Raw genomic sequence first — 26605 nt, 5'->3', positions numbered from 1 at the left:
ATCTTGATTTTTCTCCATTTCATAACTTTTCTTCATATTCAAGATGACAGCACAATATTCAGAGATGTTAACAGATGGAAATGACCTAAGTAGGTCAAGTTATGGCCTCCACAGCTTATTTTCTAATTCTCTGCTCAGTCTCTTTTTATAAACTTCAAGTCTTCCTTTGGAAAAATATTTTGTGACAGCAGAGTAATGATCAACTCCCACTCCCTGCTGCTTTGGGTTTTTGATAAAAGATCATGGGTTTGTTGTCAGAAGCCCCACATATATTTAGCTGTCTGCAGGCTACAAGTAGTAACTTGTTTTCTGGCCAGCCAGAAACAGCATTACTAATTTAACTTTCCAGGTAGAGGAAATATAATAGGATGTTGATAATTACACAGCAATGAGGAAAATTAGGTTAAGTAACAGTGGCAATTTCTTTTCATTTTAAAGTGTCCTAGAATGCCTTTATTCCAAACTGGATAGGAAAAATAGTTTAATTAAAATTGAATTCAGACAGGATTGTCATAGTGCTAGCTGAGTAGAATTCTCTATTTTACATATTCTTTTCATCCAGATAAAGGCTGCATTTGTTACAACAATGGAGCCTGAAACCTAAGAAAGATGATCCTGCTAGACAATACTTTCAAGAAAATAATTGAGCAATTTTGCCTTCAATGCCTGTACTTGCATAAAACATAAAACTCAAATGCTGTTTACAAAGACAACATGAAGAAAATATTTTATAGAACTAAGTTTATTACAATCTCCACAATACATTTCTTATCCTAGAGTCATGCAAACAGATGTCACATGTAAAAAAAAAAATTAAAGTAGTAAAAATTCAGTGACAAAACTTTAAAAATGCACTGGTCACATATGGTTTTCTCTTCAATTTCTTGTACTTCTGGGGAAGTTTTTATAGCTTCTGATTATAGAAGCCTTTAGGTTATATCTTCAACTGCTAAAAATTGACATTTAAATCAATGAAGCTATAATGATTTACATCAGCTGAGAACCTGGCTTGCTATCTTAATAAGACATAATTTAACATCCAAGCATACCACTAACTACAGGCCAATCAAGGCAGAGGCAAGAGTTCCATTCTTTCCAATATGAGTTTTGCCAGAGAAAGACTGAGCCCAAAACAGTCAATTAGGTAGAGTGAACTATATTTTCATTTTCAGTGTGTATCGAGCAATGGGCCCACTCATGTTCTTTCTGGCTTACTTGCTTTTCACAACCCTCTGTATATAAAACGGGAATACTGCTGGAACCAATAATCTCTCTAGACTTTGAAAGACTTTTTGAAGTGCATCTACTATATTACTCTTGAGATATAAACTCTTTCTACAGTACTTGGGGACATCTCCTATTGTTGGTCCACTGAAGCAGGAAGGAAGCGCCTGGGTTCAGTTCCTGGTGTTCTGTAAAGCCTCTATGAGAGTTTTGTTATAATCCGCAATCTGCTTACTCACATTCTTCTTTATTGGCTGGTAGTTACTTTCCTGACTTTTTGTTGCTATGACTGATTGAAAGAGTTAAGAAACAAACTTCCAGTAAAAATAGTAACATAATTAGAGAACATAAGGGAACCAGATTACCAGTTTCCTTTAGCAAAATCTGTCAATGCTTACAGGTAACTGAAAAACTCAAACTGTATCTGAACAGAAGAATAATACTCTGTTAGTTTAGATGCTGTATCACAACAAGTGTGCTGAACAAGAGTCTACTAACTAAAGTAACATTTATTCTCCATATGTATTACCCCTGCAGATCATGATCATCACCAAACAGCAAATTAATCCATTGCAGACTGCCTTGCTGTTACAGGAAGATGTGCTCCAAGACTCCAAAATCAAAGATGTAAAAGCTCCTAGTAACCACAAATGTCCCTCTCTTTCTGCAAGACAAAGCAGATTGAAACCAAATCTTCTCTGTTTTAGGATACTTAGTACATCAGGAGTTAGAAATAGCTTTCCAGTAGCAAGATTATAATTCAGGGACTTTTTCTTGTTTTGTGTATTCACTTTACCTGACAACTAACTTATTTCTGTCTGGCAGCTGGTTGATTTATTTATTTGATTTATATGCCACCCTTCCCAACAAAGGCTCAGGACAGCTAACAGTAAGAGACAGAAAGGGCAGGTGTTTAGGCTGTGATCCTGTTTGAAGATATTTCACTTGATGTTCTATTTCATTAGCTTTTATATACTTGTTAAAAATGACATGGTCCAAAACACTTGTTTTGACAAAACGTCCCCATAGTGTCATCTTTACATAGGAATGAATTCCAGTTTAAATCATGTGATGCTAGGAAGCTCCTCAGAGTCTTTGACTATGAAGTCCAAAGATCCATTAGGGAATGAGCAAATCCTATGCTAATAGGAGCTCCTTCTGTGTCTAAACTGGTAGTAATGAAATTTATCATATCTGCCAGTACAGGAATTCATAAAATACTGTTCCCACAAGCAGAACATGCAAGTCCCCTAATGGGAAATCTAGGCTACCCAGTACCATACTGAGATGTGGTGGACCTGCTCTGCACAGGCTACCTGCCATGGCAGCAGCATGGTTGGGTTCATACAGCACCGCATATTCCAGTAAACCTTCCTAGATGGGTAGAGTTTATTGGCACTTGTGTTGCCTTGCATAAACGCTAGCCACATGACTTCAGGTTTGGGAGGTAGTGTGAATGTAGCAGGCCTGGTGTGTCTTAGAACAATATGACCAGCCCATTGTACTAGGGTAGAATACACATGATTGTCGGGGATCACTGCCCCCTGTGGACCTAACAGACGCCGCCTGCCACTTGCCTAGGGTGTCATCCGCTATAATTGGGGTCCCACACGCATGTTTCGCCTGCCACGTCTTTGATGTTAATGGAGTTGGTTCAGATGTCTCAGCGTTAGTTCAGATGTCTCAATTATAAGTCTCCCCGGCATCTCGCGAGGTCCCAAGTTTCTGCGGGGTCCATCACCCCTACACCCTCGCCCGCTCCACTGGGGGGGTGGCCAACCAGCTGGTCTGGCCACGTATCCTCAGTTCCTCACAGATAATCTACAAAGAAAAGTCAATCAAAACAAACACGAAGACCAATAAGGCTCCCCTGATCTGGGTAGCTGCTCCGTCGGTCAGCAGCCCCCTTTCAACTCAAACTTGACCTTCGAGGGGTCAGGCACCCCTTTGTTGGCTCTTGGAGAGCACCCCCATAGGGCTTAACGAGATTCCTTTTTAACAGCTTAAGTTCACTGTTGATCTGCGCCCCTATTACAGGGACTACAGTACCCAAAGTCAATAGTGCCCCTCTGTTAGGGTTTTTACGGTACCCTTCTCTTGCCGCCCAGCTCCCTGCAGGTAAACAAACAGTTCTACTCCCCGCAGGGGCCAGTAAACTGGGCTCCAAAACCCCGCTGGGGCTTTGCTCTCTGCCAGAGGCTCCCACCAGCGTTCATCGCATTCAGTGTTCCCTTCAATGTGCGCCGGCCTGCTCCACCTCCTCTTTCCGGTTCTGCATTGCTCCCGCTTTCCGGTCCCGGCCTCCTCTTTATACCGGCAGGGGAAATATCGGCCCCCTGCCCTTTCCAACACACCTGGGTAAAGGGAATTTCTGCTGGGCTTCTTGGGGCTGTGGGCCTGGGGCTGCTGACCCTCTGCTTAGCCCGGAAGACTTGGAGCCTGCTGGTTCCTTCTCTCTCTCACATATCCTGCCCCTCAAGACACCGCAAGGCGCTTCACCTTCTTGCCTTACTATGTTTTGTTTGGCTTCTTTACCTTCCACCTCTTTCTTTTCTCTTGGCTCGGTGCTGGCGCTTTCTTCATGATGTGATAGGAAGTCCGCCACAGTGTTCGCCTTCCCTGGCCTGTATGCAACGTAGAATCGAAAAGGTTGGAGAGCCAAGGCCCACCTCATTATGCGGGCATTATCTGTTTTTGCAGTATTTAACCATCTCAATGGAGCATGGTCAGTTATTAACTTAAATTTGCGACCCAAGAGGTAATAACGAAAATAGTCCACCCCCCACCGAATAGCTAGACATTCACGTTCCACCGTGGAATACCTTTCTTCGTATTCGTTCAGCTTCCGACTAGCGTAAACTATTGGCCGCTCCACTCCATCGATATCCTGTGATAACATGGCTCCTAGCGCGAATGCTGAAGCGTCAGTCTGCAGAATGAAGGGTAGTGCGAAATTGGAGGTATGGAGAATTACCTCTTGGCACAAGACCTGCTTGAGGTCTTCAAAGGCTCTCTGTCGATCTGCAGTCCAGTCGATGCCACACACCTTTCTACCCTTAATCGTCTCGACTAAGGGGTTTGCTATCTCCGCAAACTTAGGTATAAACCTCCTATAGTAACTTGCAAGTCCCAAGAAGGCCCGCATTTGTTTCTTCGTTGTAGGAGCTGCATACTCTCTAATAGCTTTCACTTTGTCAGCAAGGGGTCTCACTCGTCCGTGCCTCACTAAGAATCCCAAGTACTCAGTTTCTCTTTTTCCCAGCGCACATTTCTTTGGGTTCGTCATTAGTCCTGCTTGCCTAAGCTCAAGTAAGATGGCCCTTAAAGCCTTTAGATGTTGTTCCCACATTTCAGTGTATATTACTATGTCATCGATATACACAGAGGTGTAACCTTGATGCGGTGCGAGTATCCAATCAATCAGCCTCTGAAAAGTGGCGGCTGCCCCATTAAGCCCAAATGGCATTCTTTTAAACTCAAAAAGGCCCCAAGGTGTACCGAAGGCAGTCTTGGGTTGGTCTTCCCTTCTCAAAGGCACTTGCCAATAGCCTTTGGATAAATCAAGCATGGATATAAACCTCGCCTGACCTATACACTCTACTAACTCGCTCACCTGCGGCATGGGAAACGCATCAAATTGTGTCAGGGCATTTAGCTTACGAAAATCTACACACAGCTGCAGACTCCCATCAGGTTTGGTCACAGCTACTAATGGGCTACGCCATGGGCTGTGGGATGGTGTGATGATCCCCTGAGCCAACATCTTTTCCAGCTCCTCTTTGATCGGTTGGTATCTATGATACAGGATCCTCCGCCATTTCTCTCGTACTACCTGACCTTCTTTGGTCACGATTTTATGTTCAACCCCTGCAGCTTTCCCCGGCCTATCGGTGAAGACATCCCTAAACTCTTTGATCAGATCTTGCAACTGCTTCAGCTGTCCTATCTCCAATTGCCTCCCTACGAGGACCCTATCTCCATCTCTGGGGTCTTCTGGGTTATCTGTAATTTGTCTCCCAAATTCCTCCGGCTCGGGATCAGGAGAAATTAGCAGGCCTTCGGGCTCGCGCCACTCCTTAAGGAGATTTATATGATATATCTGTTTCTCCCTTTTGGCCCCTGAGCGCAAGACCTCATAATCCACAGGTCCTACTCTTCTTAGTACTGTAAAAGGGCCTTGCCAACAGGTCAAAAATTTACTAGTTGAGCTAGGCAACAGCACTAGCACCTTTTGTCCTACTTTTAACAACCTCTCCTTAGCGTGCACATCATATCTTTCTTTTTGCTTGCTTTGTGCCTGCTTCAAGTTCTCTTGTGCCACCTCCCTTACGAACTGGAGATGCTCTTTTAAATCCCTCACGTACTCTGAGGCTCCTCTTCCTGGGTTAGGGTCTGCCTCCCACCCTTCTCTCACTATATTTAATAGACTCTGGGGCCTGTGTCCAGATGTTAATTTGAAAGGGGAATATCCCAGCGATGCTTGCGGGGCTTCCCTAATTGCAAATAGGGAGGGAGGGACCATCAGATTCCATTTTTTTGGCTCTATCTGTGTGCATCGGCATAATATCCCTTTAACAGTGCCATTGAAGCATTCCACCAGACCATTTGTTTGGGGGTGGTACACCGCCGTCTTTAAGTGACGGATCTGTAATATTTTACACATGGCACCCAATACTAGGGACATAAAATTAGACCCCTGGTCAGTAATAATCTCCTGAGGGATACCAAATTTGGCCACCCATTTCATTAACTCTTCTGCAACCCTGGGTCCTGTAACTGTTCACAGTGGGATAGCCTCCGGAAACCTAGTCGCATAGTCTATTAGTACCAACACGAATTGGTGTCCCGCTACACTACGAGGCAAAGGGCCTACTACATCCAAAGCCACCCTAGCAAACGGCTCTCAAACCACCAGCATTGGCTGCAGTGGTACCTTGGGGGGCTTATAAGTGCTCACCTTCTGACATAGCTCACAGACCTTACAGAACCCTTCCACTTCCTCATACATATGGGGCCAAAAGCTCCATCTAGCTAAGCGGGCTTCTGTCTTATTTTTTCCTAGATGTCCCCCCAAGGGATTCCTATGAGCTAGGCATAGAAGTGGCTCCCTGTAAGTTCTGGGTATAACTAATTGTACGAGCTCCTCTCCTTCAGTCTAACCCCGCTTAATCCGATATAACAGACCATTCCGTAGCTCAACCCGGGGCACTGGGTTATTTTGTTCGGGGAGTGTTACCTGTTGGTCGATTCTCGCCTGTTCGGTTTCTTGGAAGGCCCGCAGTTCTTTGTTGCTCTCCTGGGCCTCACGGAATTGACTGCTACTGGCCAGCGCCTCTATCTCCAGTTCTTGCATCTCTGGACCTGCCTCAACTAGTCCCTCTCTAGGGCTCTCGGAGGTATGGAGCGATGCTAAAACTTCAAATATCTCTGGCCAATCTCAACCCAATATCATGGGATACAAAATTTTCTCTTCTAATCCCACCGGGATTCCTCTACTGATCCCATTCACTTGGACATTCAACAAACGTCGTTCGTAGTAGGTCCTTTGCCTATGGAGGCATACCATCTGCACAACGGCACATCTCGGTGCTTGTTTCCAAGCAATCAATGATGGGCGCACCAGGGATTGTGCGCACCCAGTATCTACCACGGCCTGAACTGGCCGGCCTTCTACCCACACAACCACCTCAGGTAGGGGTTGCACCGTATCAGTCGAACTGTCCCCCACACAGCAGTCCATCAGCTCCGCCTCTTGGGTTTCCCCTGGTCCTGTTCGGTGGTCTGTGGACTCTGTCGCATTTCCTTTTGGTCCTGGCTGTCCGTAAACCCCGAGGACAATTTCGGGCTATATGGCCCCTTTTACCGCAAGTGAAGCAGGTCAGTCCTGGAGGACTTCCTTTCTTGCTTCCCTTGCTCTCCTTTTCCCGTTTCAGGTTAGCCTCCTGCCCTCTCGTACCTCGATCCCGCCTCATTTCTCCTTGGGCCATATCGAAGTGTACCCTGATCTGGGTAGCTGCTCCATCGGTCAGCAGCCCCCTTTCAACTCAAACTTGACCTTCGAGGGGTCAGGCACCCCTTTGTTGGCTCTTGGAGAGCACCCCCGTAGGGCTTAACGAGATTCCTTTTTAGCAGCTTCAGTTCACTGTTGATCTGCACCCCTATTACAGGGACTATGGTACCCAAAGTCAATAGTGCCCCCTATTAGGGTTTTTACGGTACCCTTCTCTTGCCGGGCTCAGCCAGCTCCCAGCCAGTAAACAAACAGTTCTACTCCCCGCAGGGGCCAGTAAACTGGGCTCCAAAACTCGGCTGGAGTTTTGCTCTCTGCCAGAGGCTCCCACCAGCGTTCAACGTTGCATTCAGCGTTCCCTTCAATGTGCGCTGGCCTGCTCCACCTCCTCTTTCCGGTTCTGCGTTGCTCCCGCTTTCCGGTCCCGGCCTCCTCTTTATACTGGCAGGGGAAATATCAGCCCCGCCCTTCCCAACACACCTGGGTAAGGGGAATTTCTGCCGGGCTCCTTGGGGCTGCGGGCCTGGGGCCACTTACCCTCTGCTTAGCCCGGGAGCCTTGGAGCCTCCTGGCTCCTTCTCTCTCTCACAATGATCATAAAGTTTGGAGGCTTTTCCAATTTACTTGATCCCACTTCTAGGAACAGGAAGCTCAGGGACAAAAAACCAACAACACAGGGACTACTGTGGTAGGATTTTTCTATTTACAATGGGGATTCAGAGGCCACAGTGTAAGTAATAATACTTCATTATTGCTTATGAAGGGGAATCAATATTTATTTGAAGTTAATCTTTTATTAGTTCTTTTCAGGCAAAGAAAGTGGATGTTTTATTAGGGTGTCATATTACTGCATTACAGGTTTCATTAATAATTTGGTTGACCTGGTAACTGGACACATTTTTCCAAAAAATAATCCAAAATAGGAAAAAATAATAAAATCTGTAGAATTCAGTTTGCAAAACGTCACTGTGGCCTAAAGGACTTTAAAAAAAACCAGACACCTCACAGACTACTAAGAACATTACATTTGTTAAAAAAAAAAAGTGTAAAACACTCTCAATGCTGTAGGGTGTAAACTAATTACTAACTGACTGGGATTAGGAACAAATTTCTCTAATGTATGGATCATTACATAATTATCTACTGCAGATGCTATTGTTCCTTGCTTAAAAGTGTATAATATCAGCCACTGTCCAAGAAAGAAGAGTGGGTCAGATGGACCGACCCCTGGTCTGTCATGGTTTGCAACTCCTATGTAACTATGATATTTTTTGCTGTAATTATATAACAATGACCTCACAGTATCTTGGATATTTCAGTGCTATTGTTTAAGGTAATTTTTCATGAGAGGAAAAGTTTATTTCAATGACAATCTTATTTTGGATAATAAAACAAATGTGCGATAATCTCAGATCTCTGTGGTAAGTAGGCAGGGTAGGGCTAATTAAGAACAAAACATCAATTTTATGGATGTTTTCTATTTTTGTTAGTTGAAAATGGATGTAAAAGCTATTGTAAGGCAACTAGTTGCAACGAATGTTCTCTTAAAGTATAAAAACTCTGATTTTGGAAGGTCTTATTAGGCCAAATTCTGCCCTAAGTTACAAAACTTGTATTGCATTTAATGGGAACTGCACACAATCTAACCAAAAGGCATTATTTGTCCCCTTCTGTTTTTTATGCACTATATTTTACATGTAAAATATTATGGGCAGTTATAGTGCTACATAAATTTCAAAAAAGTCTCTATACTCTTGCTGATCATTGGGATAAGAATGGACAGATGTAAGAAAACCAACTAGTGAAACACATCTTTTATGATGACCTCAAGAGTATCATAAGCCTCACAGAAATGATTTTTTTGATGGTCAAATGAAAGAATACTGGAAGCCTGGAAGTACTATCAAGGGTCATTTATAAGACCAAGTTTCAGGTTTCACTGTATATAATAGCTCATATGTCAAAAACATTTTCAAAGCACTGGAGGTTTTTCAAACTGCTCTTTCCAAAGGTTTAACTAGGAATTCTAGCACCTTATGTGGGCAGGGGAGGGCCAAGCATTGGAGAGTCTTATATCCCCATGCACAAGCTGCTGCCACAAGGAAGGCTGATGCTGCCACAGTGTGGGCGCCCTATATATAAGCTCTGCTGTAAGAGAGGCATGGATTCAATGGGGGCTGCAATTCTGGCACCCCTCTAAATCAGTGAAAAGGGCTGGCGCTCTATTCACCCACCCCACGTTGCAGCACTGGTTCTGTCTAACCTTGCTGTTCTCTCCGAAAGCTCTCTCAATTATGCTGTGCGTTCATTTTCATCATTTTTGGGGGGTGGAGGGGCAGAGGGAGGAAAAGGATACATTCTTTCATTACAAAGTTATTTTGCTCATGGTGCTGCCACTTCCTTTCCAGATTTGTAAGCTGAAAACACAAAAAAGAAAATGTTAACAACAGCCAAAAATGAATAACAACCATACACCCATTTATATATATAAATATTATATTAGATATATATATAAAAAAAAAATCAAACTAAGTCTTATCAATACCTCACATTCTATTATACTGGTAAGAACTTTTGGTTGCTACAACAGATGACTGGAAGAGATAAACAATTGGGAAGGACTTAAAATTGCTCATAACCTACTCCAGTGTTTACGCAAAGGTGAGGATACTGAATCACTGTGGGTGTGTCTACACATGTGCATCTACTGCACAGTACCTGAAATTACTGTGCAGTATGGGCGGGTGTCTACACATGCATGCCTGTACTGCACAGTAAATATGGTAATTTATGCTGACTTGAGCGTAAATTTTATACCTGCATCATGAATCACACAGCTTTACCGTGTATTGCATGTGTAGGCGCTTTACTGCACAGTAATACTGTATGTGTGGGCTGACTTGGGACTAACTTTATTGTGTAGTAAATTTAAGCCAGCGTAATGCATGTGTAGTTATGCTATTACTATTATAGTACATGAAAAACTGGATGAATACTTGTTCAAAGATCACCCAAATATTAGTTGTCATAATTTTAGAGAAAATATGAACACTAGAGGAAGATATGAATTATCCTTTATTTGTATTGCTGAAAGATAAATCTCTTCTTCAAATGTATGTGATCTTAAATCACTAAGATTCAATTTTTCCTGACACTGTCTTAGACTCTTTGCTATACAGAAGGAACTTCCTTACTTCCATAGCTGAGTTTCCTGTCTGATGCCAGAAGCTGTGATAAGAGCAGAGCTGCAGTGAGAAGATTGTACGAGTGTGGGTTAAATGTTGGCACTTCTTCAATACTTTCAGCATCAACAGGAAGCTAATGTGGATATTAAATTGAAGGTTGCTTCCTTACAATATAATTTCATACTATTAAATAGTTTTCTGATGCTACTGTTCAAGATTTTTCATTTCAAATATAGAAACAATTAATTTATTTTTAAAGGTTATTTTAAAGGTTGAACGTCATCATTATACATTTTAAGGAGAACAGCCAATAACATTTCAGAATTCACTTCCCGAGTACTTCAGAACAGCTTTGACTTATCTGAAGTTGAAAATAAATTCTTAACAAATTGGATGCTGTTACCTGACATTAAACTTACCTTTATTGTGAGGGAAGAAAATCAACTCACATGTCACTTTTTATCTCTGTTTCAAAGCAAAGATTGGTCCTCATATTTGTATACAGTATAAAATAGATATTTGCAGTGAATTATAATTTATACTACGTCTGATATGGATGCTACCTGGGTTATACCTAGTAAAAGAGACTGTATATAAAATACTAAAGGAAATGTTCAGCATTGTTTTACAAGCTCTGTCTTGTATGTCACACCCCACATCATCAAAAAATACTCAAAGCCATTGTTTTCAACTGTCAAGTCATTAAAAAAAATCTACATTTGTTTATAACTGAGGTTATACATGCTGAAGGATACATGCTGGACACCCATTGCTGTTCATCCTGACAAGCCAGCTAATCAGTCATCCTAGACTTCAGTTTCCTTCAAGGAAGGTTTTTTTAGAAAAGGGTAATGTTAGAGGAAATATTTTTATTTATTGGAGAGAAGATACATATACATTGTACTGAAATAGATTTGTCACACCCAAGCAGTGAAATGATAGTGTACAGATGCATATATTACATAGACATTAGGGTTGGAAGGGACCTTGGAAGATCATCAAGCCCAGCCCCCTGACCTAGGGGCAGAAAGTCAGCTAGGGTCAAAGGATCCCAGCAAGACAGGTGTCCAAATGTCTCTTAAAAGAGTCCAGAGTAGGTGCTTCCACCACCTCTGGAGGCAATCTATTCCAGGCCTCGGGGGCTCAGACAATAAAGAAGTTTTTCCTTATGTCCAGCCTGAAACGGTCTTGGAGGAGTTAGTGATCATTTGACCAGCAGGCATTGGGGAAGTCCCTGTTCCCCCGAGCACTACCAGGAGTTACCAGGAATAACGGTCACAAGCTGGCAGAGGGTAGATTTAGGCTAGATATCAGGAAGTACTATTTCCTGCCATGGCAGGGGGTCGGACTAGATGATCTGCTCAGGTCCCTTCCGACCCTAGAAACTATGAAACTATGACCTCGTAATCCCTTATACTTATACTTATAGGCACCCACTAGGTCACCCCTGAGCCTATGCTTTTCCAAGCTGAAGAGGCCCATGGCGCTCAGCCTCTCATCATAAGGCCCGTTCTCCTGCCCTCTGATCATGCGTGTGGCTCTCCTCTGGACTCTCTCAAGCTTTTCCACATCCTTTTTGAATTATGGAGCCCAGAATTGGATGTTAGGGGCTAGAAGGGACCTACAGGGATCAGCCAGTTTGTGGGTTTATATAATCACTATGGTTCTTCATAATAAGCCTACTGAATACATGCACATCTATGATGATGATTCATACATGAATTCAATATGAAAGAAGTCTGCCACCATAAAGCTGTCACCTCAGCTTCTTATTTTGTGAAACTCAAGTAGAGAAAACCTCACCTAATTAAGGAAAAACTGACTCTTGAGTAGGAGGTAGTGATAACACCAAACAAAAACTTCAACACAAAGAGAAGTGAGAAAAGCACAGAAAAATAAATGTTTGTCTTCTATGTTTTTATGTAAACTTGATCATTTTCCTCCTTCTCCCACCAGTAAAATCCTTGTTGCCAAAATGACAGTAATTTATGTGTGTTTACACTGGAAGACTTTAAACTGCAGGAGTTTCTAAGTCTTTTTCCTCCTGATTCACTCTGGAAACACAATGTAAATACAAATGTATATGAAAGGAAAACACCTTGCTGATCCGTAAGAAACGGAAGGAAAGGAAAAAAGAGAAAGGAAAAGGAAAGATATGACAGGGAAAGAAAGCGTAGCCAAACTTTATTTAAAAGCAAAAACTATTTTTGGCATCCTATAACCACAGTTTGATGTCTGTAGTTTCTTTATCCTGTTTCACTTAATATTAAAATTTTGTAAAAAATTAATAATTAACAAACTAGTAAGTCTAAAGAGCCTTCTGAATTCAGCAATAACTTCATGAACTGCAGTCCCTTGTCTAAGAAAAGGACCCTTAAGCAATAACAGCATACTTGGCCAGATCCAGATCTACGAGCACATGCAGTTTGTGACTCTGCAAGCCTCTTCACCATGCCACAAACCACATGTGCTGCATGTTAAACTGTGTGTAGCACTGATCATTAGCAGCACTGTGGCACAATTTGCTGTTGGAATTTCCTGGTAGCAAATAACACTCCTGAAAAAAAGTGGCACAAAGCATGCCAAAATGCCACGTGCTGGGAAAACGGGGAGACAGGAGAGCAGGCAGAGCTGCTTGCTCCTCCATCTCTGGTTTCTGTGAGATGCCTGCTTCCCCACCTCCACACACTGTGGAGCCCTGATGCTGAGGCACCCAGAGACTCAGACAGCTGCTCCCACTGACTGGAGTGCAGTGTGCCTTGAGGTGGGAGAGCAGGAAACCCTGGGCTGGATGTTCCCATCTCTGCATGCCTCAGCACAGGGACTCCGCTGCAGAGCCCTTGTGCTGAGCATGTGGGGCTTCCACGCTGAGGCACGCTGCACCCCAGCCAGCCGCGGAGCCAACCACTACTAGAGTCTATCCCACTCCAGTTGGGTAGGGAAGCTGGGAACGGTGCATCCTAGGCTGCTGGAGGACTGAAATTGCTTGTTTTATCTCCATGGAGCCCACCGCAGATACCCTAACATGAGCTCAGTAGCCTTGTATAGACTAAGATCACATGTAGGCCTCTTGAAGGCTCAGGACAAGCGTAGCGGCTTTTTAACCTGGCAGGGGAAATACCATGTATCTGTGTCCATGAAGGCAATTTTCCTGAACTGCACCACAGGAGAACCGCTTTTCTGGCGTGGTTTAGTACTTGCCAAGGTGTAGCTACTTTAAGCCCAGTTTATGGAAATGGGAGTCTCCTCCCTTGCTCACTTTGAGGGCTTTATAGCTAAGTGGAAGCAAAACTTGGGGGCATCCAAACCCCAAGCCTCCAGGCTTGGGTCTCCAAGCAGGATGCCTGCCAAAGGTTTTGGAAATATCTGAAGCCCCAGGTGTGGGTGGAGGATGTTTGCTAGTAGTAGGGCCACTTATGGTTCTGGACTCTTGGATTTGGAATTAGTTTTGGCTAATTTAGCCTTGGATGCAAATTAAAAAAAAAAACAAAAGAAAAAACCAAACGCATGAGCTAAGCAGCATGGCTTAGAGTTAACCGTCTCCTGAAGTGGCGCAATATTCACGGAACTTCCCCTTCACAGACTTACCTGCTTGGCAGTGTCTGTGTGTGTGTGTGTGTCTGTGTACAAGTTTTACTCAGCCCCCAAATAATATTTTTCCCTCCACCTATGGATGGAGGGCCAGGGCCAATGGTGCTTAGCCACCCAAAATGTGGGGCAGTGATGGCAGCACAGAGGGCTACAGGGCATCCTGAGCGTGGGCTCCGGGAGGCCACAGCAGGAGTGGAGGGGTGCACACAGACACAGACACCTAGACACAGCCTGCAAACACACAGGATTGCAGCCCGGCGGCATGTGGACCGCCACCCACCACAGCAGGCAATTCTGTGAAGGGGCATGGGGACGGCAGATTGAGGCCCCCACAATGAGGGAGGGAGTGGGGCAGAGGCAGGGAGTGGGGCAGAGGTAGGGGCTGGGGTGAATGGGGCCCCAGGGTGGACGGTGGGACAGTCGGAGCCCGGGCAGCTCATCCAAGGGCACGAGGGGGCTCCTACCACTGTGCACATCCCAGGGGGAGAATGAGGGGCATGTGTCCCCCAGATTTTTATATGGGATGGAGGTGAGCTGCCGCTGTGGGCTCGGCTCTGTGCCCTGCTGCCACTGCCTTGGGAGCTGTGCATGACACCATATGCCTGCTGCTGCTAGGCTGTGCCGCATCCCCTGCCTACCTGGCAGCGGCATGCACATGGCATCAGCGTGGCTCTTGGGCAGCAGCATCCCATCTCTGTCTCATGAACAAATCTGGGGGGCACTTGCCCCCATGCCTCCCCCAAGGTGCACGCTTCTGGATGAGCTGCCTGGGCTCCAACTGTCTAACCACCCACCCAGGGGCCCCGTTCACACCAGTCCCTGCCTCTGCCCCACTCCCTCCCTCACCGTGGGGCCTTGATTTGCCCCCCTACACCCTGACAGTCCCCAAGCCCTGGCCCTCCAAACCCCCTTCCCTCCTCACTTCCTATACACTTACTTTCATCTGGCTGCATCCTGGCCATGCCCCCAACAGCCACTTGCAAGCTGTGAAAGCCCAGGTTTCCCCTTGCAGGCTGCAATGTTGTCAGCCTGCAAATGGAAACCTGCACTGTCGTGTGTTTTCACAGGCTCGTGACCCTCCGCCCACATACACCTGAGTGGCACTGCTGCCCAGAAGGGACTCTGGAGCACCCTCTTCCTATCTATCACAGTCCTCCATCAAAGGCCTCTCTCCAGGGCTGGAAATGCAGCTCTCTGGGCTCCATCTGCCAATCCAGAGGGAGCAGGAACTCTGGAAATGCATCAGCGTTCTTCCAGCTCCTGCCAGAATTACTTCTGCACCTGCAGCAAGTATTCTTCCTGCGGGTAACTTGGGCACTTCTCCTGCCCTTGATCTGGTTCTCTTATCGTACTTACATGCAATCAAATGAATGTGTAGACTGATGGGGGATGGCTGGGGCATGAGGGTGCTAAAGTGTGGGGGCACCTGCTGCGCAGCCCTGCACTGTAGCACTCTCATGCCTTAGTCAGCCCCTTCAATTCTGCCACCCAAAACCTAGGGCTGACCCCCGGGCTCCTGTCACCTGGGGTTTCTCCACCTGGGCTCAATGTGCTGCAGTTCCAGGCGCACATATAAATACTGACCCAGGAGCAGCTGACTCCGGCATGAACTGCACCAGAGTTTACTGCATCACACTAATTGTAAATTCACCCAAATACAACTTTTATTTTCTCTTTGAAAATTGCTCAGTACAAATCCATGTTTTAGTAGTTAGTTTCTTGCAGCTGTCAATCCAGATCTAAAAAGGACTCTAGGATCCATATGTTTGAAGCCTTCAGCTCTCAGTAAGTTGACAGGAGACATGCAACTTCCAAACAAAGATTTGGGCAATTAGACGACACAGTTTTGAAAACAGAATCAAGAATCTGTATGTCCTTAAGGAAAACTAAATAAATTCCTGCACATATAGGTTCATGCCTACAGAACAGTCAAGATCTGGAATTCAACATCTGAAGAGATGCATTTTCAACTGTACCTGAGAATGTGTCTCATTCTCTTGCAGTTGCTTCTTCAGCGCTTCATACTCTGTATTCAGCTGCTCCATTATTTTCTTGAAGGCATTTCTACGTTTTGTCAATATTTCTTTCTCTTCCTGAAGTTTCTAGATGGAGAAAATACAAATGGATTAAACTGGTATTGAAGTATTCTATTTCCATGAAAATCGCCAATGCATTTGAATCTAAGAATTTCCAATACGATCACCATGATAATACAGAGGTGGCCATTTGCCAAGACTTTGGTAAAAGAAGAATTGCTTTTGTTTTATTTTAAACTACTGGTCATCTGAAGTTTTCTTTGATAAATGATTTTGAAAGTCCATTTCCATTCTATCAAGTTTTTATCCATTTGGGTGAGAGAAGCAGTATGATGTTCTTTTAATTGGATTGTCAGTTCAAGCACATCTACTCAGTTTGTTTAAAGAGTATGTACTTTTGTTGTGCTACTATTGTTCTCTAGCTCACTCACAATGGTTGATTCATTTATGGTGGACTGATATTCCAAGCAATTTTTACTTTACGTCCTTGGTGCTACTTTTCTCTCTCCCCAAAAATATATATAGAAAGCGTCCAGAACTTGTTCCATATGTAATTCATAAAATACACTCATTCTTAGTAAAAATAATAGCATTCAATAGCAATCAACAAGGTATGCTAGTGAAGAAGAAAAGCTAATGAGGTGAATGTTCATACAAAAAAGTGTAGAAATTATCATTAATTATTAGATTGCTAAAACACCAGAAAAATGTGTTATTGAAGATTACAATTATGTTAAGTATAATGCAGGAGAAGCTGATGTCATTAGCTCTCCCATTTTTGTTGAAAATTCCTAGGCTATTTTTGAAGTCTTCCTTATTTTTCTCAAGCAGATTTAGGATTTTAGGGTCACTCCTACTACTTCCAAGTATTCAGAAAGCAAAACTCTTTTACCATTCAGGAATCAAGCAAGACTTAAAAAACATTTTTTTAAACTATTTTAGAAATGGAACTACACACCAGTAATTTGAAAATGGCATAGCAAATCTCTATAGAAGACAACATAATTTGTATTGTGGTAACACATCAAAACCTGAGTCATGGAACATAATCCCACTGCACTATCCATTTTTCTGGATAACTGGAAAAGAAAAAAATGGTGGCCTTTGTCTATAAGGCTAGGGACAAAAGTTACACATAAACGAGATTAAGTGATCAGAAATTGGTTTAAACCTGTAACAGAACAGAAGCTCAGTGCACATAAACCAGTTTCAAAGTGGCTGAAACGGGTTTAAGATAAACCTGGTTGAATGTAGTATCAGACTTAATTGATTTGGGTCAAGCTGGTTTATGAAACTTCTGTCCCAGACTCATTCTTGGTTCAAGTTAAATCACAGTCCCCCAGCATCCCAAGAAGCTTTCCAGCCCTGGTATGGGCTGTGCTGTCTACTCCAGAAAGCAGGGATGGCCCTGCTCCCTAGATGGAGCACTGAGGGCTGGCTGAGGGGGAGTGGGGGGGGAGCCTGGCTGGGGGATGCAGCCCAGTCTACAGTGGGGGATTGCTCCCTCCCAAGCAAACCCTGGCTGGGGTGTGGGTCCAGAGAGGGGGGTTAAACACCTCTTCCCCCACTCAAACTTACTGCTAGCTGCAACTGTGGACTACAAATCCTGGAGGCACCTGGAAGCAGGAAGATGAAGTGATGAGCAACCCTGCAGAGTCCTGCTGCTGTAATTCTGGACAACAAGTCCCAGAGACAGCGGGGGTAGCAGGAAGAGGAAATGGACACACAGCCAGACAGCCATGTTCTAGTGCCCACTGGCTTCTGGCCTGAGCCACTGCAAGCATGTGGCTGCATTTCCAGAATCAAAAGTGAATGTCTGTTCACTTTTGTTTCAGTTTAATCTGTGCAGCTTAGACTAACCTGTAAAGACTGAATCGATTCAGCCTCAAGCTTTTTGATTATCTGTACATAGCCTAAAAGTGTACAATCCAAGTAATTCTAATTGTGTCAGCAAGGGCTACTGCTATACCTTTTTCTTCTCTTCTCCTGATGCTTTCAGAGCTGGCAAATTATTGTAGATCTCTAAGTCCTTTGTCATTTGTTCAATTTTATCCTTCAGCGAAGCCAGTTCATCAACCATCTTGCCCTCCAACAGATCCATCTTCTGCAGATCCATTTGTAAGCGTTGACTTTCTAGAACAAAAAAAATAAATCGTAAGAGCAACCGTAACTTTTTTCCTAATAGCACTGATCAGTGTGGGTGTGAAACGTACTCTGTCCAAGTCGATATTAAATTCTGGGGTGAAGTGCACACTCCAGAGGGTAGGGAATGATTGCAGGCAGACCTGGACAGGTTAGAAAAGTGGGCAGTACACAATACAATGCAGTACAACAAGGACAAGTGCAGAGTGCTGCATCTAAGGGTGCAAACATATCCAGCACACCTACTGGCTAGGAAGTGACTCTCTTAGCAGCACAGAAATGGAAAGGGATCTTGGAGTCATAGTGGACAGCAAGATGAACATGAGTCAGCCCCCTCAGCATCTACACATGCATTGCTGAGAACTATATAACTCCACCATAGCATAGTACTTGTAAACTTATTTACTCCACAGCAATGAACGTGTAAACACTGAAAGGGCTGGCTGGGATATGAGGGTGCTTAAGTGTGGGGGTAGCCTTGTGCCCCAGTGCCGCCACTGTGCCCCAGCCAGCCCCTCTGCAGCATGTTGAGCTGGGCTGGAGCTGCACCAGGCTGGCAGGCTGACCCTTGGGGCCCCCTGACAGCCAGGGCTGCTCCAACCTGGCTCAGCACGCTGCAGTTTCAGGTGCACATGTAGACAGCATACCTGGTAACAATAAACTCCAGCATGAACTGTGCTGGAGGTGCGTTCATTCGCATTAATTGCACGCGTAGACGTGCCCATAGCGAGACAAAGATCTCCTACTTACTTACCTTTATTTTGACATCAGTGGGACTATTTGGGGAATACGCTGATCAGAATTTGACTCAGTATACAAGTGTCATGTGTGAATAGATATTTCACAATTTCTGTATTATCCATTCCTACAAGCTAATAGAGGCCAAGAGCCTTTGCAGCATCAGAAAACACTAAAAACCTGGGCATTTATATGGATAATAAAGACATATAAAATTGTTATATATAAGGATTTAAAAGTTTTGGAAAGGATTTCTTGCATCGACCTCAGTAGTGGCTGGTACTAGTCACAAGATACTGAACTAAACAGACTATTTTGATATGTAATAAAATTCCTGAATTGTTTTTCTTGCTAGAATGCTGTATTCTTAAACCTTAATTCTGCACACTACCATAACCACACATTGAAAGCCAAGCAGACACCTAAGTAACTACTGAACTGAGGTCTTAACATTAAAAGCTCCAAATGACAGTAAAGGCATTTTTAAAATGTGACCTACTTGCAGACTTCAGGTGAAATATCTGTAAAAATATTCCCATGGTTTAAATCCTTTTTAAAGACTGTTGCAAATAGACCACTGAGTAACATTTGCTTTAGGCAGGCAGAAAATGTAATAAAAAACTTAGAAATATTAGAGAAACATTTTTTTTCAGTGCAACAGCAGTATACTGATAATACTAGGGTGGGCAACTAAGGAATGTTCCCATTCAGGCACACTTTCTGAAAAGAGAAAAGAAACCTAAAGAAGAAACCTAAAAACTTCTCTAGGGGAAGAGACAGGAAGAGGATGCAGCCCAGTTCCTTCTGATATGCCATGAAGTTGCAGAGTTTAGCAGGCAGTATGTACACAGTAGTAAAGTCTGAGACCAAACTGCTTTGACCCAGGGAAATGTTTCTGGGAAACTATGCCATCAGCACATTTGTTTACTCTTTACAGTTTCCTCTTTTTTTCTTCTTTGTAAAAGGCCTCTGCTGATGGACCTTTTATATCTTTTGAGGGCAAGAAAATCTGGAACTCCACATTTTAATCACAATGGAAGAATTCTGCAGATGACTGCACTCTATTTCAAGGTTTGGGAAACTCCAAGTGTGGAACTGTACAATCATTATACCATGAAAAGAGTCTTAATTCTGTTTATTATTGTACCTTTACTGTGGTTCTCCATTCCAGGAAATGTATTTATGAATAATTCTATATTTATGTGTTTAAATTTAAGACTGTAAGCTTTTTCTAGAAAGGAACTATATTTTTCTGTAATCCCTTTACAGCTCTAAAATTGTAGGGTTTTTTCATAACATAATAATAAATATGCTTGTTTCAGATTAATGTTTATTCACATTTTATCCTATAATCTGAGGGCACATTTTGCAAAATAGCACCTATGCTGTGATAGCAAAATATATATGTGCAAGACAGACACCTGAATATACAAAACATCCAGATGTCTATGAAAAACTATAATACATGCTTATGTAGTGCATGGTAATTGCTTATTTACACATAAATATTTTCTAGTCATAACACAGGTAGCTATTTTGAAAATTGCTACCAAGTACAGGATGCGCTAGCCTCCAAGCAAAATGATTTATGATCATGCATTCCTGCCCCTTCCTTTCAGTCAAGCAAACAAGGAAAAGCTTGCTGAATCAATAATGATATTGGCAACCTTGTAGATTATGAGAACCAGTCTGCTTGAAAACAGTGCAAATTATGAACTAGATAGTGATTGTAAAAAGGGGAAAAATAGCCTCTGCTTTTAGGAAAAATAGAGGCTAGAAACTTTCTCTCAACTTAATCTCAACTTTCTCTTAACTTAATGTTAAGCAGGTGAATATGTACATGACTGGCCCTCAGAATTTGATCTTGCGGGTCATGCATATCACAGGCGCCAGGTATTCTCTGACACTTCTGCTATTAAAATACATAACACGTAAGTGCAGGTGATGTTAAGGGGTGCAGTTTCAGATTGATATGTAAGGTTATTTATAGCTACACAGCTCTCTACAACTTACTTTGCATTCAATATTATTTTTAAAATTGTGAAGAGCCAAGCCTTTGAGACAGACAAAATCAAAACAGACAAAATCCCCTGTTAATGCAATGGAGATAGTTCCATCCCCATGTTGAAATGCAACCTCGGTGTGATATAACCCATTTGAGCAAAATTAAAACATTGCTAATCTCATTATGCTGAATGCAAATAAGTCTCCTTAGCATTAATAGAAGCTACATCAAATCAATAATGGAAAATACATCTCAGTTTTTACATTGTCTCGCACCTAGCTTGTGTGTTTTAAGGCACAGCATTAAAAATAACTAATTCTGGACTTTGCCACGTCCTATGCAATCCATGCTCTTATTTCTGAAGGAGAATGAATGTTCAAATTCACAAATTCACAATTGCCTCACCTGTACTCAAATTCTTAGCAGTACTCTGTGATTTTTGCATTTCATTTGATTTGAAACTGAGATCTTCCTGCATGATCTTCAGCTCTTCAGTGGTAACAGAGGAGATCTGTTTCATACGATTCACATTCTGCATGTTACAACAAATAAGAATGATAAATAAGAGTATTTTATATCTTTCTTGCTATGAGCATTAACCGGCCAACAAGAAAGAAGCTCTGCTAATATGTTATCCATTATCTAACTCTTTTACTACAATAAAATATTTTACAGCAAAGAGTGTTGGAAAAATATTTTAAAATTAAGATGTTTAAATATAATGATTTTCTATTTTAGGCCTGTCAATTTGTGTAGCATCCTTTTAATAAAAGATGTCTTGGTAACATCAGTGAGGGTGAGCTAAGCATGCTTAAATAACATTACTTTCATCACTCCATCTGTGTTATAGAGTTATTGTGCTACACTACTGTATATGATATTGAAGTATCATATCAAGGAGAATATTAAAATGTTGACTGAATAGGAGTCCTTTATATGTCACTCAAGAGAATCAAAATCAAAGGGAAGAATAATTTAGAAGGAATAAAAAACCAAACAGTGGTAATGGAATGGTGATGCTGGACACAAGGAATGCTTTTAGGGGAAATGTTACTCACGATGATACTTAAGAAATACCTTTAATATATAAGCTAGGCAACAGAAATATGGAAAATTATCTATGGGAGGTGACAAGTCATCTATCAGAACTTTGACTAGATAAAATACTAAAGAATTAAAATTCTTAGTTTTAAGGGTCATCTGACCCCAGGAGTCAGGGGGGTTGGACCCAATGCTCTCATGAGGTCCCTTCCAGCCCCTAACATCTATAAATCTCTGAATCTGTGAATATTCTCTTTCATTTTTATGAATTGCAGTAAGAAAAAAACCCTTTTATTTTGTTCTGATCATAAAAATAATCTAATGATTGTAACTATCAATTTCCCAGAGAAGGCTATAGAAAACAAAATAGAAATTAAATTCTGTATTGTTACAACAAAACATAGTGTCTATTTATGATTATCGAAACATCCCACTATTCATTTAAATATTAAATATTTTGCTTCACTTAATCAATTTTCTTTCCATTAGTTAAAACTATTTTATTTATCAGAAAAAAAATATTACTTACCCTGCTTGAGTGCTCTAATAGTGCAACAATGTTGGTCTCTATCTGCATCTTTCGTTCCAGTTCCTGGTTCTTCATTTTTTCAAAAGTCTCAAGAAAGTCTAAAGATCAAAAACAAGATACAGGAGCCTGCAGTTTACACAGGAATTGTGCAAATGTTCTGGGGTTTTCTGTCATAAGTAAGGACTCACAATTCAATAGGGTCCATAAAAATTAATAGATATATTCATGTTTACAAAATTACAAATGTGGGATCCCCCAAGGCTCCACACTTTGTCTCCTCTCCTGTTTAATGAGTATATGAGCAGTGTTCCCTCTAAGCTGTGTGGTGTGCGCAGCCATGCAGGCATGCTTATGCCGTGCTGCCAGGCACACCTGCGCATTCGCGCAACTTAGAGGGAATGCTGTATATGAGGCCACTGGGTGAAAGTGTACAGAGTTTTGGAGTAAGTTGTCGTCAGTAGGCTGACGACACCCAGCTCTACCTCTTCTCTTCTGACCCTGGCCCTGCAGTCTCAATCCCTTCTCAGTGCCTAACTGCAGTTGGGGACAGGACATGACTGAACCAACTGAAACTGAAAGTAAACAAGACAGAGGTGATGGAGGTGGGCACACCGTATGACCTAGGAAGGATGACGACACCTATCATGGATGGGGATCAGCATCCCTTTTTTTGAGGTGCTCCTGAATCCTCGGCTGCACCTGGATCTTCAGGCCATGGCTGGGAATTAGGCCTGTGTGAACAGGGAAGTATTGAATTCATATTCAAATTCGGCCTATTCAGGGGACAGCGATTCAATTCAGAGATTCGGGTCACTGTCCGAAATTAATTCAGCAGAATCGGCTTTGAAAAATTCAGCAAGCTTTGGTGACTTGGTCATAACATTATAATGAGGAATCACTGAAATACCTATAACTTTGTCATATTTTGGCAGATTTGGATGAAAACAGCAGGGATGGTAGCCCCTTCTGAGGACATGAAGCCTACCAAGTTTCAAGGAGATAGGTGTAGCAGTTTCTGGGAAAGTGCACCTCAAGGTTCTGGAAGCAAAAATTGTGTCATGTATGTGTTAAGGGGTGTAGGTTGTAGTCGTGTTGGTCTAAGGACATAGGCAGACAAGATGCTTTGGGTCAATCTGATATCTTTTATTAGACCAACTGAATAGTTGGAGAAATATATCTTAGCAAGTTTTCAGGTTTAAAAATCTTTTGTCAGGCTGAGAAACCATCTGTAATTGGTGTATGCTCTTCCTGGATGGAACAAATAGTAAAGAATCCAGAGGCTGGTATGAATACAAGAAAGCCAGTCAGTGAAAATGTAAATTGAGGCATCAGGGTGTGACAGACAGGCTGGGGGGTGGGGGGGAAGGAGAGTGTAGCAGGTAAAAGGTGGAGAGGTACCTGGGGAGTCAGATGTTCAGCAGGTTACAGTGTGTCATAAACCCAATGTCTATATTGAGTCCATGAGGTTTTGTATCTAGGAGGTGAATGAAGTGAAGTACAGTAAAAGCTCTGTTACAAATATTATCAAATATGCCGGTTAATCAAATGTGTACGGTCTGGTGCACTCCCCAGTGTCAGTGTGCTGGGAGACAGGAAGGGGGGCCCCGCACAGGCTGCTTTGGCCTGTGCAGGCTGCTTTGCCCAGGCCCTGGGTCGAAGAAGTGACAAAGAAAAACTCGACTCACAGCAGCGAAACTGGAAGTCCCCAGAAGTGGTACTTCCAGTTTCACTTTTGCCGCATCCCTTGGATGCCGGTTAGTAGAGTTTTCTGGCTAATAAAGTGCCGGTTAACACAGCTTTTGTTGTATGTTGTTTCTATGTCCCTCCCCCAGAGCACTGTGACTGGAAGAGAACTCAGGAAAAGATCACAGTCACTGGCCAGCTACAAATGTCAGTCTTCCTCTGCCCACCCCGCCTTCTCAGTTTCTGTTTCCCTGTAAGACCATCTTCTGAATTGCCAAACCTCTGAATCTTGTTCTGAATCAATTTACATGTTCTGAATCAATTCGGAGGTTTTTATGGGACTCTCAATTCAATTCAGATTTGGTGATTCAGCCTCCGAATTGGGTGGAATCTTTTCCAAATCAAATCAGCAACTTCACACACCCCTACTGGGAATGTCTTTCACTACTACCATCTGGTGAGAAAACTTTGACACTTTCTTTCAGACTCTGATCTAGCCACTATCATTTGTGCCTCTGTAACTTCAAGGCTGGACTACCATAATGTGCTCTACATGGGGCTGCCCTTGAAAACCATCTGGAGGCTGCAGCTAGTGCAGAACATGGCAGCCTGCCTTCTGATGAGGGCGTGTCACCCAAAGCACATAACTCTAGTCCTTCAGCATCTGCACTGGCTCCCAATAGCTTTCTGTGCATAATTTCAGGTGTTGGTTCTGACCTATAAAGCCCTATACAGCCTGAGACCTACATACCAAAGGGATTGCCTTCTCTCCCGTGCCCCATTGTGATCCCTCACCTCATCCAAGCGCAACCTCCTTCATGTCCACCTGGGTGGAGGTGCATGAGAGGTGATTCTCAGCAATCACTCCTCAGCTCTAGAACTTCTTTCCCCTTGAGGCCCACCAGAGCCCAAGCCTGGACATAGGTGCTTTTGGAAGGACTGCAAGACCTTTCTGTTTGGGCAGGCTTTTACCAACTGAAACTAGGTTGAGATGTAACTTAGTGTGTCTGCTTAACTTCGTTAGTTTACTTATTTGAGTTACCTTTTTAAGTTGCTCTGCTTCCCCTGCTATAAGCGGCCCTGAGCCTTTGTTGGGGAAGGCAGTGTATAATCACATAAATAAGTAATAATAAATAAACAGACTTCTACAAACTCAGTTGCTTAGTGTAAAGAACTGTGATAAGGAATTCTCAAGCTTTCCTGTAAACCTGTAGGTTGGCAGGATGACAAGCTGAAAAGTTCTATAAATGGTATGAAATATTGATTGCTGATATCAATTAGATGTTTTTTGATTGGCTGATGGTGTGAAGCTGACATGTCACTTTGGATATTGCTTATCTGGGGTAGGGATATCACGCAATGGAAGCAAGAGTGTTGGGTATATTGAAAGGAGTGAACTTTACTACTACATCTACTGTCTTTTTGGAGTCTAAAATACACCCAGATACTCTTAGATCTTCACTGCCTTGAACCTGAAAGGTACTCTGACCAGAGTGGAATCCAGACAGAAGGAACAGGTGACACTACCACTCTCACTGGCTTTGGCTAAATCCTGAATACGTGGGTAACTACAGTCACACTTTTCTTTGTGTGTCAGATTTCCTCTTTAGTTCTATCCTTCCTTTTGTCTTCAGGCTAATAAGTATTGGGGTTGGCCAAGAAATGTATGTGATAAAGTAGGATATGCCTGTTTCAAACAGTAAACTCCATTCTGCATTCAGACTTCTGCTTTGTGTTATGTGCTGAACACTTGCCTAACCTTTGTCTAAAGCAAACACACCTGCTGAACTGCATTCCAAATAGCTGCCTAGCAAGAAACGTGCTAGTCACCAAGACATCAAGATGGCAATCTAGGGCTATCAACTTTCAATTGCTGGCTTACACCACTAGACTAATATTTTTTGTATACATAGGGGCATGGGGATGAATGGGTAAGTCATTTAGCTGAGTAAACAGGGTAGGCAGAAAGACCTTTGACCTGGCATGAAACACTGGAGAAAAAGCTGATAAACCTTGCACTTGCAACAGGGTATCAGCTTTTTGAAGGATACATGTAAGAACTTAAGTTATTTTTCAAGGATCTGTAATTCTTAATAGCTTTCAGAATAAAGTTATTGAAGTTAAAGGTTTCCTTTGCTAAGCCTAGATTCCTGTCATTTTGTTCCTGAAGAGGATAATCTGAACACCCAGAATCCAAGGCATTCCGAATGATCCTGTATAACCATCTGAAGGGGTGGGAGGGAACCAGGAGATCTGAGGCACTATTTTACAGTCCGGGACAGCTGGACTGTGAAGTCCCAGATGCAAAAAGAGCAGGAATTAGACAAAATGTAGGCCTGAATGTAGAAACAATGAAGACTTACCCAGATCCAGCTGGCTCAGAAATGTGAGCCATATACTAAGCTCACTTACACTGACTAA

The 26605-nt window shown here is 42.8% G+C and overlaps 1 protein-coding gene across 1 annotated transcript in view; it reads right to left on the bottom strand.

Annotated features, from left to right (window-relative positions):
- Positions 1–629: 629 nt before the first annotated feature.
- IFT74 (intraflagellar transport 74) overlaps positions 630–26605 on the bottom strand; it is an 80193-nt gene continuing 54217 nt past the window's right edge. Inside the window, exons 15-20 of the mRNA XM_019554731.1 lie at positions 22502–22599; positions 21337–21463; positions 18016–18179; positions 15987–16112; positions 9591–9651; positions 630–1513 (exon numbers count right to left, since the gene is read on the bottom strand). Coding sequence (XP_019410276.1) covers positions 1398–1513; positions 9591–9651; positions 15987–16112; positions 18016–18179; positions 21337–21463; positions 22502–22599 — 692 coding nt within the window. The 3' untranslated portion in view covers positions 630–1397. The remainder of the gene's footprint in view (positions 1514–9590; positions 9652–15986; positions 16113–18015; positions 18180–21336; positions 21464–22501; positions 22600–26605) is intronic.

The sequence above is a fragment of the Crocodylus porosus genome, unplaced genomic scaffold (assembly GCF_001723895.1).
Source record: "Crocodylus porosus isolate Cpor-Errol unplaced genomic scaffold, CroPor_comp1, whole genome shotgun sequence".
Lineage (NCBI taxonomy): Eukaryota > Metazoa > Chordata > Crocodylia > Crocodylidae > Crocodylus > Crocodylus porosus.
The sequence above is the reverse complement of the archived record's forward strand: the minus strand, read 5'-3'. Positions and strand labels throughout refer to the sequence as shown.